The following is a 19,051-nucleotide window of genomic DNA, read 5'->3' as shown; positions in this document are numbered from 1 at the left end:
TCTAACTGTAGTTCAGTCCTCAAATTGTACATAAGGTTATGTAGACATGTATAAAACCCAAATCAAATCAGCAATAATTGTGAGTCACAGTTTTAAAAAATAAATTTTTTTAAAAGATTTCATTTATTTATTCATGAGATACAGAGAGAGAGAGAGAGAGAGAGAGAGAGAGAGAGAGAGAGAGGCAGAGACATAGGCAGAGGGAAAAGCAGGCTCCATGCAGGGAGCCCGACGTGGGACCTGGGTCTCCAGGATCACGCCCTGGGCTGAAGGCGGCGCTAAACCGCTGAGCCACCCGGGCTGCCCTAAAAAATAAATTTAATTCTTCTCACTACTTATATATTTATTGCTCTATGACCATGGGTCCAGAGCTGTGATAACTGGTTCTTTTTTAGCCTAGATAAGACAAAATTAATGCCATGAGTCCTTGAATGTCTTGATTTAGTTAGTTATTAATTATGTTGATGATACAACTTTAGCATTATTCTACTTTTTATTCTCACAAGCCTATTTAATGTCAAGAGATTCTGGCCTTCCTTCATGAGATAAGCAATATGTAGAAATTTCCAAGGGTGCTAATATCACATCTACCCATAAGAGCTTTTGTGAGTGCTTACTCTGTAGTAGGCTAGTCTCAGTGGGGAGGGCCGTATTAGTTTCACTTGAGTTTTTAAAAACTCCTATGTCCCCTGTGCCAATATGCTATTTTATCTCCCTCCAGTGATCATTATCATACTGCACCACTATTAATGATGGAAATGTGTCCTAGCCTTAGATGTTTTGCACTTGGGAAAAGGTTGAGAATTTTTTGATAACATAGAGATGTTTAAGTATATGAATTATATATCAATATTTTGATGAAAATAATCACATATATGAATGGATATATTAATATTGTTATTAATATTACTGTTAATTTAACAATATTAATAAAGATATTTTCTGGTCTGGAGGACTTCATAGTGTAATGGGGTAGCTGAATCATAAACATATAGTTAAGCATAATGTGGCATGTACCTTAAAAGGAGATATACATAAATTGCCATGAATGGTAGTGGAAAGACTCCCTTTTGCTTGGGGGAATTGTATAGGGCTTTGTAGAAGTAAATCCATTTGGAGACTTGCATCATTTATTACCTTTGGTGATGTACTAGGTGTTATTAAGCAAATCCAGAAGTTAGGATAACCTAGTAGTCCATGAGACTGCTGGGAAGATTGTGTATTCATTTGACACAACTGTAGAACCAGTCAAGTACATTTGATGGTCTTTATAAAATGGTGTCTTTCAGATTGTATTCTCTAGTAAGTTTCTTAAGTACTGTCACTTTTATATCCATAAGTGCATTGCTTAATGGATATAAAAGTGACATAAAAACACTAAAGGGTTTATGAGAAATGTAATAGGAGACCAAGTGGCTTAGCAAGACTTTTGACTTTTTCAGACCTAGCTCTTCATATGCTAGGTCCATGACCTAAGCAAATGATTTGACTTTCCTAAATCATCTGTAAAATGTGAAAACAATAGTAACTTACTTAAAGAATTATTAATAAAAATGAAAATCAAATGAAGAAATATACTCTTGGCACAGCACCTGGTTCTTAGTAACAATAACATAATACATTTTTGTTATTTACTAAAAATTCAAGCTATAGTATACACCAACATCACGATTGTGAGCCTTAAAAAGGGATCTAGTTCTGACTTTGATTTCTTTCAACATTCAATTAGATTTTGAAGGAGCTATTTGTAAAACACCTGAATCTGGAATTATATATATATATTTTTTCCCTTATTCTGTTATGACAGATGTCCACAACAAGATTGACAGAGTAAAGAAATTACTAATTGGGGTACAGGTGGTGAAAATCTTTTCTAAAGATGTTAGTATGTGTGTTTAGATGGATTCTTGAGTTTATATTGAACTTGAATTTGAAGATTGACTAGATTACCTATACAAAATATTTAATGAGTGAGTTAATTTTTGCCTTAACGAATTCTACAGCCCCCCACATACATACAATCACTATTCTTTCTCTCTTAATGACTGTAATGTAGGAGGTGTGGGGCCCAGGTGTAACCTGGATATCCGCTCAGACTGAGACCTCAGTGTGACCTCACCACCATGTTGGCTGTGGATTTAAAATTAACTTGTAATTAATGCTCTGTTTCAGGTTTACTTCGGCATCTACCTCGTCTGGCTTTATTTTGAAATGTATTTTTAACCTTTTGTTTTAATATTTAGCGGTGGGAGATACAGTTAAAAATAAAACAAAATCCTAAAGCCCATAAAGCTAGAGCCTGGGATTTGTAAGAGTGACATAGGGAAGCTCTGTATACTTAATTTCTCTTCTTCTACACCACCTAGAACCATGAGCCAGACTGACATTAAGGATACTGTAAAAGGATGCAGTCATAGAGTGGGTCCACTCTGGACACATGTTTACTGACTGTGGCCCGGGTATTGGCTTTTTCTCTTTTATTATGGGTACACGTGAGTCTGCAGGTGGAGATTGAACTGAGTTGGGAGGATTGGGGATTTTTTAAGAACCAGAGAGGAGGATGTGGGCCAGAAATATTCTCTCCGGTATCTGTAGGCCATTGAGAACTACTGATTGTAACTATATGAACTTTAGGTCTGTCAGTGCAATCCTGGGTCTCTTTCTAACCTCTTTCTGCATGCCATAGTTCACTGAACTCTTTGCCGTATTTTGGTTCCTGACCAAATTTGGTTCAGATAAAATTGAAGTTATTATAAATGAATGACAAATCTAGTATACTGGGTGGTGGTGTGTTAAATGGGTCACCTTTAGGGAACATTAGAAATAACACCTCAAAAAATTAGGACTTCTTTATGCAGTGATATCTGTATAAACTATTAAGTTTAGAGATAACATTGGGCTTATACTCATCTGTATTGATGCATGTATAATTTGGACATCTGAGATCATATTGTACATAGATGTTTATCTTCTGCCTTTTTCACTCAATGTTCTATCACGGCTGTCTGTAATCCTCTGCCATTACACAATCTTTTAAAATACTGATTCTAAATCTTTCATGATAATGGATCCTGATCTTCTTTTAATGCTGTTAGCCATGCTGGGGAGAAACAAAACAAAACAAAACCAGAAACAGAAACAAACCCTTCAAAATGATCCACTTCAGATCAAAGCATCTTAGTTTTCTTGCCAAGTTAATGAAGAAATACTGTTTTGTTTAAAAAATATTATATATGTTTTGAAATCAATAATTTTCTTCTTTGAAAATTACTGTCTAGAGCAGCATCTCCCACTGTGTGCCACGCAGCATTATTAGTTTTGTTGGTAAATGGCATTATGTGACATAAAGCCAAATGAAATTGGGAAATTCCAATCCAGATTGAACAGATACCACCACTCCACAACCCCTAGGACTTTTCAGAGCTGTAATTGCTAATGCACATTGTGGGTCTCTGAAGAGGGTATATAAACTATACAGTTTCCACTAAACTTAATCTGACCAAGGAACCTCCTTACATTTCTTTTTTTGAAACTAAAAGCATGGGAAGAACGTAGAGAAAATTCTTGAATTTCTTATCAATGCTTAAACAGTGACCATGATAAAATCCCAGACAGAGTCTAATTATACTTGGAGTGAGCATAGGTAGAATGCCCTGAAATAATGGTTTATTCAGAAAGAAGATCTTAGAAGGTTTCTAGGTCTACTCAAATTATAGAGGGATTCTGTGCGTACTTCCTCTTTTTTTTTTAAACAGAAAATTTTTCTCATTCTAGGAGTCAGGAAAAAGTAGTTTAACCTATTCTACTAGAAGTTGCTTTCATGTGTAGAATTTTTAAAAAATCAGCTTTCTGTGGAAACATTCACTATACTTAACAAAAGAGAAAATTGATTCCAACTTGTGTGTGATAATGTATTTTTATCAGAAGGGAAAAATGATGCTGAATTGGTTACGTGAAGCAGTCAGCACTGACCAGGTTGGTATTGCACCACATTTAATGTCATTAGTATGTATTTATTACACATTGTGCAAGATGTCCATCAGTACTGTTTACTAATTTAAATGGAATTTTAAAAACATGTATATAGAACAAAGATTCCTGACCTCTTGGAACTTCTATATACAGTTGTCCTCTGAATGTACTCCTAATTCCCTTTCATGGTACATTTGCTGATTCCTCATGATACCTGTGCCTTACTTACCAATTGGCCATCTCTGCCTGCACTTTGGACTACTAGTCCTCAGATGGGTAAGGCCTTTTAAGCTGTTTCCTGTGGTAACTTGGAGATGAGCAGAGTGGCTTGCAAGTTTCTGGTTTCATGAACAAGAACTGTTGCATATGATGGTGCTAACTTACTTCCCTTCACTTGGGCTATTTAACACATATAACACACATGTGTTGTATATCACATATATGTTGAATATTACATTGTGTTAAATTTATGTTTAGCACACATGTATATGTTTACTCTCTCTACATGTATATACACACACATTATTAATAATAAGCTCTCACTATGCCTTCACAAGATTTTGTCTTAATCTTTGATTAATGGCAACTCATAAGAAAATTAACATAAACTTTGCCTAATAAACTCAGCTGACCAATGGCGTGAAGACAGCGTTCTTACTGAATCTTCATGATGTGCATTTATTAAATTGACTATACTGTATATGCATGCTAATTTACCAAATGGATTGGCAGTGATTGACACAGATTTCTTTTTTTTATTAATTTTTATTTATTTATGATAGTCACAGAGAGAGAGAGAGAGAGAGAGAGAGAGAGAGAGGCAGAGACATAGGCAGAGGGAGAAGCAGGCTCCATGCACCGGGAGCCCGACGTGGGATTCGATCCCGGGTCTCCAGGATCGCGCCCTGGGCCAAAGGCAGGCGCTAAACCGCTGCACCACCCAGGGATCCCTGACACAGATTTCTTATGGGAGAACTGAGACAGATATTAGCCAGTTCTATTGCTGGATTGAGTTAATAATTGAGATTTTCTTTTTTATTAAATAACAGTGGAAAACAAAGCAACATCAATATATTAAAAAATAAACTGCCTTTAATATACAAAGATGTTTTTCTGGCAAATGCTGGAAAGAAAATCAAAGGTATTCCTACAAATCTTGACACTCATTTTTGTTATCAGTGAAAATCTAATTTACATACAAATAAAATGTCAATTCATATCATAACCATCAAGATAAATAGATGTATTCATTCTTTTCCATGAGCTATTCTTTTTGAACTTACGTGCTATATTTGGCTCTTTGCCTATGAACCAGGTGAAATAGTCTAAGTTTAACAAAGAAGGGTGAAGTTACACTTGGCCCATGCACACATGCAAAGTCATATTGGCCTGTTTAAACCAACAGTTGTCATGGCACTTTAATTTTTTTTCCCTTTGAGAGGAAAGAAAACAAAAGGAAATATGACATATGTGTGAGGAAACGAATGATAACATTTCTTAATTTGCTTAGTGAAATTGTGATTTTATTCAAAGCAGAGTTTTTAATACATTTGCCTCTCACCTGTTATGAAAGCAAAAATAATCAATTCCCCTTGCCTTTTGATAGCTCATGATGTATACTTGCTTTATTTTTGTTGCCCTATTTGGTGAAATAGGCACATGCTTCATTTTTTCCCACATATATTCTACAGTTTCTTTTTTTTTTTTTTAAGATTTATTTATTTACTTTTCAGAGAGAGAGGGAGTGGCAGGGGCAGAGAGGATAGAGAAGGAGAGAGAGAATCTAAAGCAGACTCCCCACTAGGTGGGGAGCCCGATGCTGGTTTCCATCTCAGGCCCCTAAGATCACAACCTGAGCTGATGGAGAGTCAAATGCTTAACCAACTAATCCACCAGGTGCCCCTTCTATAGTTTCAATTTCACTGCAAACATAAAGTTTTTAAAGGCAAAAAAAAAAGATTGTGTCATTTTAAAAGTAAAGTGCTTAATGAAATTCTTTCTCTAAGATGTATATAGATATATGGAGACTCATTTTGGCAAATCTGACATTATTACTTACTTACCAGGCTATCTCTTTTTACCTAGACTAGTACATTTGAAATGAGATATTTGAAAAATAGAGAGCATAGCTCAATGAAATAAAAGCCTAATAAAATGTGTTTGGGCCAACATCAAAACTCTTTGAAAGAGGATATCTAAATAATGTGCATTTTATCTCAGAGTCTTGGGTTAGTTCTAGTGTCCAGATGACTATTAATGGGCTTTGTGCTCTGAAGCATATGTTAATAGAAGTGATCATTTTGGATTAATTTGATGTGAATTAATAAGAGATTTAGTTGATGGGAGTTGTTTGAAGGTGATGACATTTAAATCTCAGCAGGATTTAAGATATCCAAAAATACCTTTAAAGATTCAGGAACAATCAATTCAGAGAGAGCAAGTTAAATAGACACGGATAGCAAAGAACAGCATCTGACATTGGGTTTATGAAGTTTGAAGCAGTTTACAAAAAAAGCGATCTACCATTGAAGTATTGCCCTGGAATCTGAAGAAACAGAAAACATTTAAACTCCTTCAGCAATTCTTGGGTTTATGATTTGGATAAACAATGTTCTCTTGCATTTTATAGTTCACTTAAGCAATCTGATTTTGATCTGTATATATGGAGTAGACAGGATTCAAGATTTTTTTTTAAACCAATGAGCAAACACATATGTTCTTTTAAACTGAACTTTATATGTTGTTCATATGGAAGCTATCTAGTTTGCTATAGGCCCCAAACTTGACCTTCCTTTTATTTTGCTATCACTTGCTTAATTCTTTAAATTCTTTGTGGAGGACTTTTGATCAAAAGAAACAATTTGCTTTTTTTTTCTTTTTAATTTTTTAAATAAAAGCTACATGAAATGTGTAATTAATAACTCAGTACTCCTAGGTTGTTGATAGAAACAAGCATGGGAGAAGCATATATTAAGGAGAAGACTACCCTGTTTTTTCTTTTGTGTTAAGCTTTGATTTCAAACATTTGAAAGTTTTATTATCCGGAAAAACAATAAGAAAATGTCATCTGGTATTATATATTATGATGACAAGAACTGCTACTTATAATAAAAATCATACTCAGCAGGATTTGAGACCGAGGTTAAATTATACAGCCTTGTTCCCCTGTTAGTCTTGTTGAGGTTCTAACTATCTATCATCTATGTATCGAAAGAATTAATTGGAAGTGAACTCAGTTGAAATGGTATTTGGAAAGATATTAAAAGGCTTTAAATTTTTTGAGAAAGAGGGGTTCCTTATATTTTTCTTTGCTTTTTAAAGATACCTTTCTTCTCTCTGAAATGAATGACTAATGGTAAAATTACAATTATCTTTCTAGGTGTTTGGCATGTACTTATGCAGGGTATGTACTTAATGAATAAATGTTGGAGGAAATGAATAGCTTAGTGAATGATAAACCTCAGTGGTATTTATGCCTTCCTTATTTATTGATGGTTTCATATTTTACATTTTTTTAGGGAAATTGGATAAAAATTTTCTAAGGTTAGACTATAGTGTCTAAGCCAATAACCAGAACCATTATAGAATCTTTGAGGTGTGAGGAAATGTAGAAATCATTTATTGTAATTCTCTCACACAAGTGAGAATAGAGACTCAGAGAAATGAAGGGGCTTACCCTTTGATTACATTAGCCACTGATTTGAATCAGGTTCAGAAACTGGACATGTGATTGCTGTACCACTCTTCTTTTGTTTAGAGTCAAAATGTTACAAAGAACATAGGAATTTATATGTCTTACCTTCAAGGAGTTTCTCATCTAAAGGAAATAAATTCTTGTTTTAATCTGCACTGGATGGATGTTTGATCTCCACTTTCTTTTTTATATTACTGAGGTAGTTGATTTCTTTGGTTGAATAGTTCATATGATTACCTATTGCAAGGCTATTTGGAGCAAGTATTTCATAAATGTATTTGTGTACATGTATGTGTATATACTTATACATATGAAATAAAACTAAATCATTAATGGCTAATGGTATTAATAGAAAACTCAGATTCCTTTTGCTGAGAACATGAGCTCTAATGCTGATTATTTCCACTGTCTGATATTATAATGTAGAAACAGTACAGTATCCTACTGTTTCTTATAATAAACTTTTTTACTCATAAATACAAAAAAGCTGTTAGATTTGTTTTAATGTAGGAGGAAATAGTTTAGAAATTTGGATTTTTGCAAATGGAACGTTTTACCAGTCAGTAATGGAAATAAATACGAATAGTGCATTTTTAGGAAGCTAAGCATGTTCTAACCTGCTTAAGTATCTTGGCATATAATATGTATTCACGTTATGTCTGCTATTAGAGGAGCATTCATTTATTTATATAGGTGGGGAATGATGTAAACATGGGAATGAATGCTCACCATCTCCACCTCACCCACCCTCTTTTCCCCCTTGTCATTCTTTAAAAAATCTCACAATTAAATAGAGGACTAAAGTTAGCAATTTTGAGTCTTATAGCTCATTTAGATTCTTCAATTCCTCCTTATCCACTTCACTTTTAGCCTCATTATCCAAACGGTTGTTTATAATGGACCTACTTTACACTGACTGGCATTTTGAACTTTTTTGGACAGTCAGTATGAGGGATATTTCTATTATAGAGTTGAATGAAGACGTTTTAAAATAGACTTGCGGGGATCCCTGGGTGGCTCAGCAGTTTAGTGCCTACCTTTGGCTCAGGGCGTGAACCTGGAGTCCTGGGATTGAGTCCCACATCAAGCTCCCTGCATGGAGCCTGCTTCTCCCTCTGCCTGTGTCTCTGTCTCTCCTCCCCCCCCCCCGTGTGTGTCTATCATGAATAAATAAATAAAATCTTAAAAAAATAGACTTGCCAAAACACTCCTTGATGTGATTATCTACCTGCCTAATTATTTTATGACCATTAATGCAATATATACCTCGATAATTTTTTTAAAAAAATTATTTACTTATTTGAGAAAGAAAGAGCAAGAGTGAGAGAGAGAGAGAGAGCATGTGAGCGATTGTACAAGCAGGGGGAGGGGCAGAGGAAGAGAAAGAAGCAGACTCCCTGCTGAACAGGGAGCCAGAGGCAGGGCTCATTCCCAGGGTCCAGGATCATGACCTGAGCTGAAGGCGGATGCTTAACCAACTGAGCCAACCAGGTGCTCCTGCCTTGATAATTTCATTCAGATAATAAAGATGATTGTATAATGATGGTTTAAAGCTGGTTCAATCATGATTTTATGAACTTACTTACCAAGAGTGAAAATAGAAGATTAGTAAAACTAGCTAAAAAGACAGAGCACGGTATAGTGCGTGATGTTTCTGTAATTGTTGGGAAGGCTTATGTAAGATCCCAGTTCTTGATGGCATTGCAGTAGTTCCTTTCTGATCCACATGGTGTACACTGCTACTGAGTTCGCAAGAGATTTGCAATGGGTACCACTTCTTGTCTTCAGCTGTGATTCTAGAATATCAGTGGGTACACCTTGTATCTTTTTCAGAAGCATGTCCCTTCCATGTTTACTAATTAAGACCTATCCCCACCCCAATGAAGGTAAGTATTCTGATCCTTAGGGTTTGGGAGTTTTAGAGGTTAAATCATACCTTACCGTCTGTTGTGAAAATGACTTCTGTAATCTTTTATATCATGTACCTCCTTTTCCTGTGCTTTATTAAAACCCAGGGGAGGGAAGATCTTGCTCAAGGTTTGCTCATGCATTTATTAGGTATCTTTCAAGCAGCCTGTGGTGCTGGCATATTAATGTATTTTAGGTGTGATACATTAAAGCATATTTACATCATTTAGGAAGGAAAATTTTTTTGTTTTGTTTTGCAGATGTACAGATCAGCTCTCAAAATGTCTTCTGTGTCTTCCGAGCGTCTTCTAAGACAATTGCATTAGCCTCCTGCTAGTTGACTAATAGAATTAATAATTGTAAAAAGCACTCTAAAGCCACATGCCTTATGAAGTCAATGCTGGGTATGATTTTACAAGTATGTGATCTATTTTTTCAAGTGAAAATGTTAACTGGAAAAGTTCTTGGCACACAGTAAAACATCATGCAATCTGTTATTTGTCTTAAAGATAATAACTTGAGGGTGGCTATAGTCTTACGATATCTAACTTATGACTTGTTAGGGGAGTTTCTTCCACTTAGAAGTATTGCAAATGTGCTTATATTTACATAATATGTCATTCTGAAAAATTATGGTGATATAATTCCAGTAAAAAAATTATTTTTCTATAACTACTTCAAAGTATAGTCAACTAAATTAACCGTGATTTTTTTTTAAAGAAACTAAAAAGAACATGCCCCTTCCACCCACAACAAAAAAGAAAACACAAATGACCTTTCTGGTACTTCTTTGAAGTTTCAGCAGTTTGACATTCTTTGCGATGTATATTTTTAAGGGCTCTTCAGTATAAGAAGTCAGTGAGTCATATGGGTTCTAAAGGTCTTTCTTGGTGGAAGAAGGAACTCAAATTTGAAAGGATGATAATTCAGTTAAATCAGATTTTCTCTTAGTTGCTTTAGTTTCTGGTTCAGTACTTTTTAAACTCTGACCTATTATTTTTCTGCATGTTAACAATAATTCAGCAAGGTCTAATTATTTCTGTTCTGAAAAACAAGTTACGTTTTTCAATATTTCACATACTTATATCTACTCACTTCTAAGTATTTTATTTTGGTTCCTTACTATGTAAAATGTTGCCATTTTTCTAATCACCTTGACATTAATAGATGGGCATAAACCCTTTTCACTTTAATGGAAGGATCATCTCAATGACTTGGATCGTTTCATTTTCAATTCTTTATGAATCCTGCCTTTCATATAGATTTTTGTCTTTTCCTGTGTAACCTTAATTGTTTCATTTTGGTGTACTATTGTTAGGGTTTGTTTACATTGAGGAGAAAATGTTAAAATACACATGATATGGTCATTCCATTCAGTATTTGTCCAAGAAAAGATTAAATTGCAATGGTTACTAAAGACTTTCTGTGCAATGGAAAAAACAAACACATAGGAAATTCTGGAGGGAAAGGCAATAGGTGCTGTAGCAAAATCATCACATTTTTATATGTAGTAATGGCTGATATTCTATTAATGAGAATATAGGCCAAGTCCAGAATCGCTTATTTTTTTAACTGAGCTCTTGTATTTTAAATGGTAACTGATTTCTTAAACTTCCCTTTTATTATTTTTTCTTCTGTTTTTAATTTTTCTTTCCCTGACTGCCAGTAACATTGCCCCCCCCACTCTTCTGTGCGTAGGTAAAAGTTGCCATGTTCGGTCATTTCTGAGAGAGGGCTAGATGTCTCCTAAAATGTCAACATCAACAAATGAGACATTAAAATGCAAACATTAAAAAATAAAGAAGCTAATCAGTGTTCCATTTTTTTTTTCTTTTTTAACAATGGTTACCTAGCTTAGTTTATTTGGGGATCTAATGGTAATGACACCAAGGTGCAGACCACGTTCCCTCCCCACTCCCTGCCTTGATCATGCAGGTATACCTTACCTTGTGACCATCCCTTGTACTTGAAAGTGCAGTCTTTCATTCTAGAAGTGCTTTTGTTGTTTTTGTGTGGTTCCAAGAGGAACATAGACAGGTTCTACGTATATTTGATGACTCATGTTACTTTTGTATAAAAAAGAAGAGCATACTTTCTTAAGCACAGTTCTGTTTTTTGACATTATTTAGTAAAGTGAATTTTTACCTTGGAAACGACTCTTTAATACTCAACTAGGGCATTCTCTTGGTTCAGGGATGTATATGATAAAAATTGTTGCCTGACCAGCTCCTCGGAAATGAAGGTACAACTATATCTCCAAAGCCAGTGTGGCTCCTTAGCACTTGTGAGAAATTATAGATAAAAAAAACTATAAAGTTTTATTCGTTTGGATTCTCTCAGTACACTTTGGATCATGGTGGTGTAACTGTTAAATCTGCCCTCGTGGCAGAGTTGGCACTTAAAAAGCCCTGTCTTGTTAGTTAGGTGGATTTTACTAAGTAACGTTTGGGGTGACAATGCAATGCACACAGCACTTGTAGTTTTCAGCTGGGGGATTAAGGAACAGGAGCCATGAACCTTCTCCATCTAGCCTTTGTTACTGCCTTTTTAAAAATTGATACAGCACAAATTGTTTACCTCCTTGTACTAAAGTTCTGATTCATTAGACTCCAGTAGAGGAATTTGCCACAGTGCTCTTGTTTTGACGATAAGCGTTGATGCTACCAACTTGTAGGGCATAGTTGAGCTAGTATGTGAAGGTGAACCATGGGAAGCTAATATTTTGCCATTCTGAGCTACAACATGACAATGTCATATGGTTCAACTTAATATTTTACTTCAGTCACCTCCCCAGGTGCTCCCACTGTTGGAACTAGTACTGTCTCCACCTGGCTGTGCATAAGAACCCAGGACTTTGATAGGTTCCCCATCATGCTAGGGTAGGGTCCCAGTAAAACCCAGCCTGGTCACTCTGATGTATACTAGGTCTTCTTCCTGACTTTCAAGTTAACTCTCTAAATGGGGCTTAAAGAAATTTATCGGTAGGACAGAGATGAAACATTTGTTATCCTCCATTCCTGAAAGTAATAGGGCAGTTTTCATGTTGTTTATAACATGCTGTTTCTGTCTTTTGACTATGAGGATATTTTGGTTGAAACTATATTTACATCTTGGTTGCACGGTGTGTAACAATATTGAGTTCCAATTTATGTTGTTTATATACATGTATCCATAACATATAAATAAATATGTAATATATATTCTGTAAACATAAACATGTATATATATTTTATAAATGCATTATGTGTGCATATTACACATATTATATAAGGTTTATAAATAAGCATGTATCTATATATCTGAAGAAAATAAGCAAAAAATATAATTGGCAAACAAGAATAATGGGAAAGGTAAAGCTAATAAGAATTAATATTTTGGTATTCATAAAACCATTTAAAAAGAGTAAATGAGCCTCTCTATGACAAAAATAATTCTAAGTGTAAACATTTGCTTAAGGCTCAGTTTTTTGCTATTTTTAAAACTTTTTTTTTCCTAGAGGAAGTTTTATTTATATGCACCTTAAAAAGCCTCAGATAGACTAAGTAAAATGCTCTAGATTAGATCACATATCTGCAGCTTTCAGATAACCTCGTATGTCCTTTCCTTGCATTTTTACAGATATGGTCCGGAAAAAGAACCCCCCTCTGAGAAACGTTGCTAGCGAAGGCGAGGGCCAGACCCTGGAGCCTATAGGTACAGAAAGCAAGGTATCTGGAAAGAACAAAGAATTTTCTGCAGATCAGATGTCAGAAAATACAGATCAGAGTGATGCTGCAGAACTGAATAATAAGGAGGAACATAGCTTGCATGGCCAAGATCCATCCTCTAGCAGCAAGAAGGGCTTAAAAAGCTCAGTCCTGAGCGAGAAGGCTGGCTTCAATTATGAAAGCCCCAGTAAAGGAGGAAACCTTCCCTCGCATCCGCATGATGAGGTGACAGATAGAAATATGTTGGCTTTCTCATCTCCAGCTGCTGGGGGAGTCTGTGAGCCCTTGAAGTCTCCTCAAAGAGCAGAGGCAGATGACCCTCAAGATATGGCCTGCACCCCATCAGGGGACTCATTGGAGACAAAGGAAGATCATAAGATGTCACCAAAGGCTACCGAGGAAACAGGGCAAGCGCAGAGTGGTCCAGCCAATTGTCAAGGCTCAAGCCCAGTTTCAGTGGCCTCAAAAAACCCACAAGTGCCTTCAGATGGGGGTGTAAGACTGAATAAATCCAAAACTGACTTACTGGTAAATGACAACCCAGACCCGGCACCTCTGTCTCCAGAGCTTCAGGACTTTAAATGCAATATCTGTGGATATGGTTACTATGGCAATGACCCCACAGATCTGATTAAGCACTTCCGAAAGTATCATTTAGGACTGCATAACCGCACCAGGCAGGATGCTGAGCTGGACAGCAAAATCTTGGCCCTTCATAACATGGTGCAGTTCAGCCATTCCAAAGACTTCCAGAAGGTCAACCGTTCCGTGCTTTCTGGTGTGCTGCAGGACATCAATTCTTCAAGGCCTGTTTTACTAAATGGGACCTATGATGTACAGGTTTGTGCTTTGTACTGTTACCTCTTTGTACAGGAAAAGCTATCAGTAATGAAATGTGAATTCTTACACGCATGTTAAAATCAAGCTTCCACTACCGAAGGGGTGGCCTGCTAGATTCAGCGGGAGAGATGTGGACACACTCCATAGCTGTTTTATCCAAATGGGTATTCAGAGGTGTCTTTCATCTCTTATCATGGAAAATTATCTCAATCCTTCTATTTGGTTGGGAGAAGTCTTTTCATGGGATTAGCTAGGCTTCATATTTCTGGAAATATTTCATGGTAATTTGATGTTTTCCCAGTCTTCCAAAAATGGCACTGATCTCTATGGTTCCACATGATAGGAGTTTATGCTTTGTTCTAGTTTTAGCTTAGAAATCTTTGCTATCGTCTTTCTTTCAGTGGGGATCTTTCCTAATGTCTGGCATTAGGATTTGATTTTATACTCAGCCTGACATCAAATTGGACTAGATTTGGGTCATATTGACAGTTGCAGAGATATACTCCAGAAAAAAGCAATATAATTGCAGATGAAAACTTGGAAATAAAAGTTTACGTTGATTATAAAGAAGTCAATGTGATTGTAAGTACTCGGGACACCAGGATGACCTTGGTGCGGGCCAATAAAGCATTCTTTTCTGCATTTAAGGAAAATAGTAATTTATGAAAGCATTTAGCAGTAATTTAGATTTCTGCTTTTATTAAAAGTGGCATACCTTTTTGATCTACTCTTCTGTCTTTAGTTTATGGCATATGTGAAATGAAAAAAAAAACGTACGATTTCAAATAGAATGAAATGCAGAACTGACTCTAAAGTAATGTATTCGTTTCATTTTAGCAATTTTATCATAGTCAGAACTCATTGTCAGCTTGGGAAAGTGTGTTAGTTTCTGTTACAGTCTGTAGGTTTTTATTGTATTATTCGGCCAGGGGATTTCAAAACATATTAGGTGTAATATTAACCTTCTTTAGGAATGATTAGAAGAAGTACCAGAGAACTAATGAAATTACATCATACTTATTTGACCTCCTAAATCCCTTAAAATATCTGTCATCTTTATCAACTCAATAGCTCTAGCACGTTTGCTCTAGACCTCTCTATTGACCTGGTGCCAATTAAGAAAGGCAGGCAAAGGAATTATAAATAATAGGTAGTGAACATATTTTGCAGTACTTGTAAAAAGAATCAGAGGAGAAATTTCCAAGCCTTTAAAAATGTCAGAACAGCAATCTTATCACATTAAGGGAGATAGAAAGAACTCTTAAAAAGCCAGTTTCATCTTTGTAGAGCGCTCTTAAAAATTCCATCTTACTTTGTGAATTTCCACAAATAGAATTATTTCTGTGGAGCAGCAAATTAAACCAACATAGTTATTATGCATGAAAGCTGCATGCTTTGAACTGCTGTCTTATTAAAGATCATTTCACTGTCTTATGTCAGATACACTCTGCTGTCAAATCATGATTGGAAAGCAAATACGTGTTTTAGATAAAAGGGTTAGAAGTGAGTAATGTCAGTATGTGAAATGGTGTTTTATAATTAGCAAGTAATATGATGTTAATACCTGGATTTCCGGCAGGCGTTTCAGTTTGTTCACTCTGGGGACAACTTCTGAGGGAAGCTGATCTGCGCTGTCAGGAAGGCTCTAAAATCGAGATTACTAAGGCCTAGGGTTTGGAAGAATTCAGAGTTTTAAACACACTTCCATTTCCCCCCAAACAGTTATTTGTTAGGTTCTTAGTTATTTATAGTAAAGTTTATGTTTGGGTAGAATGAGCTGGACACTTCTCCTGGGCAGTGATTTTAGAAATAAAACAGATGTGTGAGCTCTCTGAGTTTGAACTAATAGAAGGAGAAATAAAACAGCTGATCCTAGACTATCTACCAAGTGCTCCAGTAAAGAAGACAGAAAGTGGTAGGAAATAGGCAGGAAGATAATCTTGTTAAGATCAATTTTTTTTTTCCAGAGAAATAATAAGGCTAAAAATAGAAAAAAGCAATCTGTGGAAAAAGCAGATGATGGTTTCAAAGAAACAATTGGACTTAGAAACAAGTCTAACGAGTGTTAACTTTCTTCAAATGAGGAAGAGAACCCTAAATATACTTTTAGGCCAAACGCTGATCTTAAGTATTTTGCACAGAGGCCAGATGTTGATGCAGAAACATGTCTAAAGATAAATGACTTATTAATATTTTTATGCTGAAATAAATAGTGAACGGCTTCCCTATATGCATAAGCTGAATAAAAAGCACATCTGAAATTCCCTTTTTTCCCCCACACGTGTTTGTGTGCTGCATTGTCGTTGGAGAGCTTTCTTTCCTTGGCTCTTGCACTGTGTGGGGGCTAAAGGCTGTGCAGGATAAAATGCTGACTGTAGAATTTCTTTAATGCGGTTCTGTTGGAAATTTGTAGGAAGTTAATAGCTGTGTGTATTCTGATAACAAGATGTTGGTAAATATCAGTATCACAGACCAATAATCATCCAATTTCAGGAATTGTTTATATAAGTATGTAATTTAAACTAATTGTAGTAATAGATGACCAATTCATTAATCTTTTTCAATTAAACTGGCTTTTTTGTTTTTTTAAACCATTCAGGACAGTTGGTGGTTAATGATAGATTTATGACATTTTAGGCCAAGAAAAAAGGAACAGAAGCCAGAAGGAGAGGACTTAAGAACTCCATGGCTTTGATCTATATTTTGGTTTGACATGGATGGTTTTAAATAATATGAACTGACTTGGTTGCAAACATGAGATATACAGTTGGGACAAAGAGATAATTTAAACAAATGTTAAGATTTCTAGTTCCAAGTCCAGGTTATTTGACTTGTATTTGGGAATAATTGGAAGTTTAGACATACTTGCAATGACAATATTCACTTCCATGTAAATTTTATTACAAATAAGAAAGTCAAGGAATTACATATTTCCAAAAAAATAGTGTCAAATAATAATGTTTCTTTATACTGCCGAGTTAGATAGAGCCCCAGTTGGATAATGAATGTCACTTTAAAGGGAGCATTATAAAACCAGACCAGTGTTCCCTGCCTGTTGAATTCAAATTCTCCCCACCCCCAGGCCCCATACCTTGAGGAAGTATGCCCAGCCCTGAAATCAGAAGGGATGCCAATTATTTAGCAAGAAAAACAAGAAAAGATAAAATGGCTAGCTCAGACCTATTTGACTCAACCCGGTGTTAGTTTCTCAATTTTTACATGTTACCTGTGTGTTTTATCAATTGTTGCATTTACATTTTTCAAAATAATGGATGTGACATGATTGGTAAGCCCTTCATGTAATTTTTATTGCCAGTATTCAGACTTTGAGGCTCACCTATAGACCAATAATAGGACAAGAGATTGAGTTCTTCAAAAAGTAATTACAGCTTCTTTCTTTTTAATCTGCTTTATTATGCTTATATTTAAACCATTGCTGAATGGAGGCCTAGTTGTTAAACCGACTTCGCTGTTTCATTAGGGCTTAATGTGCTGTGCATTAGGGCATTTGCATCATCTTTATGGGGGAGCTCTTAGCCCTTAGATCAGGTTATAAAAGTCAGAGTCCTGTCAAAATGTGCTTCCCACGGGAAAGTGTTTAACCTATCACAAGTTTATAAATGCTCATGATGTCCATGTTGCTGTTCCATTTTAGTATATCTTTTCTGTTATTTGGCATTATTCAGGACTCCAATAGCTATGGGATTCCAGCTACTAAATTTATTTTGGCCTTTAATGAAATTCTAAGATTAGTAGAAAAATCTTACTGTTAACTTACCAGTTATTGTCTTGTGTTTGAGCTATGAGCACTACATTTCTGTTCTATAAATATTTTTATCAGAGTTGCACAATATGTCATGTTAGAAGCAGGAAGAACAGATTTTAGAGATAGGAAGTCATCCTTTGTATTTGTATTTTCAACATATTTAACTCTGTGAGATTTATAGATACTTAACATATGCCAGTACATTCATTTGAACAGGGGGTTAACAGCTTGGTCTGGAAAAAAAAAAAAAAAAAAAAAAAAAAACCAGATAACATTAATCTCGTTTTGGTTTATTTTGACTTTTCCTGAATTTTACTTCCAAATATTTATTTTTTGCCTTGGAGTTTCCTTTGATCTGGAGTAGGAGGGAAGTTGTAGATCTTAGCAGGTTCTGTTTCTTTGTTTTTCTGAGTTGAGAACAATCGCACTTGAGAACAACTGGTGAATGAGACTTTAATCACTTCAGACTGTCTGTAGAGAACAGAATGTTTGTCATATGAAGCCATACTTGTTCTCAGGTCTGTGTCTCTGATAATAAAGGTAATAAAGTGTGCATAATAAAACATATGCTCACCCTAAGGCCATCAAGCTAAGTAAAGTGCTGGCATTTCCCAGGTCATTTTCATCATGGAGATGACTGAGCTGACACTGTAAGCCACCCCCGGTGGAGTAGAGTAGTTGGACCATCTTCACTGCCTTCATGTTGGTTAAATCTCCATTTGGTGTTGTTGTATGAGGGTCAGTGTGATAACTGTCAGTGTCTCTCTGATTTTTGGCTTATTTGCTATCATTTAAAGAACACATATCACTTTCTTGAGTATCAGTATCTCTCTCTAGGCAGGGTGTTTAGAAGAAGAAATCATGGTCATTAGTGCATCTAATCTAATTTAGCATTACCTAACTCTTAATAAAAATGTTGTAAAAAGTTAAAAAAAATCATCCTCAAATGGCCTGCTCTGCTAACCATATCAAGTCGGCAGATTAGTCAGTGCATTTTGTTTCTTGGGTCATTGTAATTACAGCATACATGCAGCTGTTGGAAGCATGGATTTATAAGTAGTGCCTAACCCCTGGAGAGTTTGGAGGGAGTAGTTCCCTTTCATTTTCTGATTTCCTTCATGGAGTCTGTTTCGGAGAATCATTAGACCACAGACCTCTTGATTT

At 35.7% G+C, this 19,051-nt stretch overlaps 1 protein-coding gene across 14 annotated transcripts in view; it reads left to right on the top strand.

The window, feature by feature from the left end:
• Positions 1-19,051, top strand: part of TRPS1 (transcriptional repressor GATA binding 1) — a 261,462-nt gene that overhangs the window by 36,812 nt on the left and 205,599 nt on the right. For 10 of the 14 annotated variants that reach the window (XM_055313978.1, XM_055313984.1, XM_055313989.1 and 7 more), the window contains exons 2-3: positions 9,835-9,992; positions 13,193-14,121. In XM_055313978.1, the coding sequence (XP_055169953.1) occupies positions 9,956-9,992; positions 13,193-14,121 (966 nt within the window). In that variant the 5' untranslated portion in view covers positions 9,835-9,955. The remainder of the gene's footprint in view (positions 1-9,834; positions 9,993-13,192; positions 14,122-19,051) is intronic. The other 4 variants (XM_055313990.1, XM_055313986.1, XM_055313988.1 and 1 more) reach the window with 2 other exon arrangements.

This window comes from Nyctereutes procyonoides, unplaced genomic scaffold, assembly GCF_905146905.1.
Source record: "Nyctereutes procyonoides isolate TBG_1078 unplaced genomic scaffold, NYPRO_anot_genome, whole genome shotgun sequence".
Classification (NCBI taxonomy): Eukaryota; Metazoa; Chordata; class Mammalia; order Carnivora; family Canidae; genus Nyctereutes; species Nyctereutes procyonoides.
Note: the sequence above shows the minus strand (reverse complement) of the source record. Positions and strands in the feature narration are given on the sequence as shown.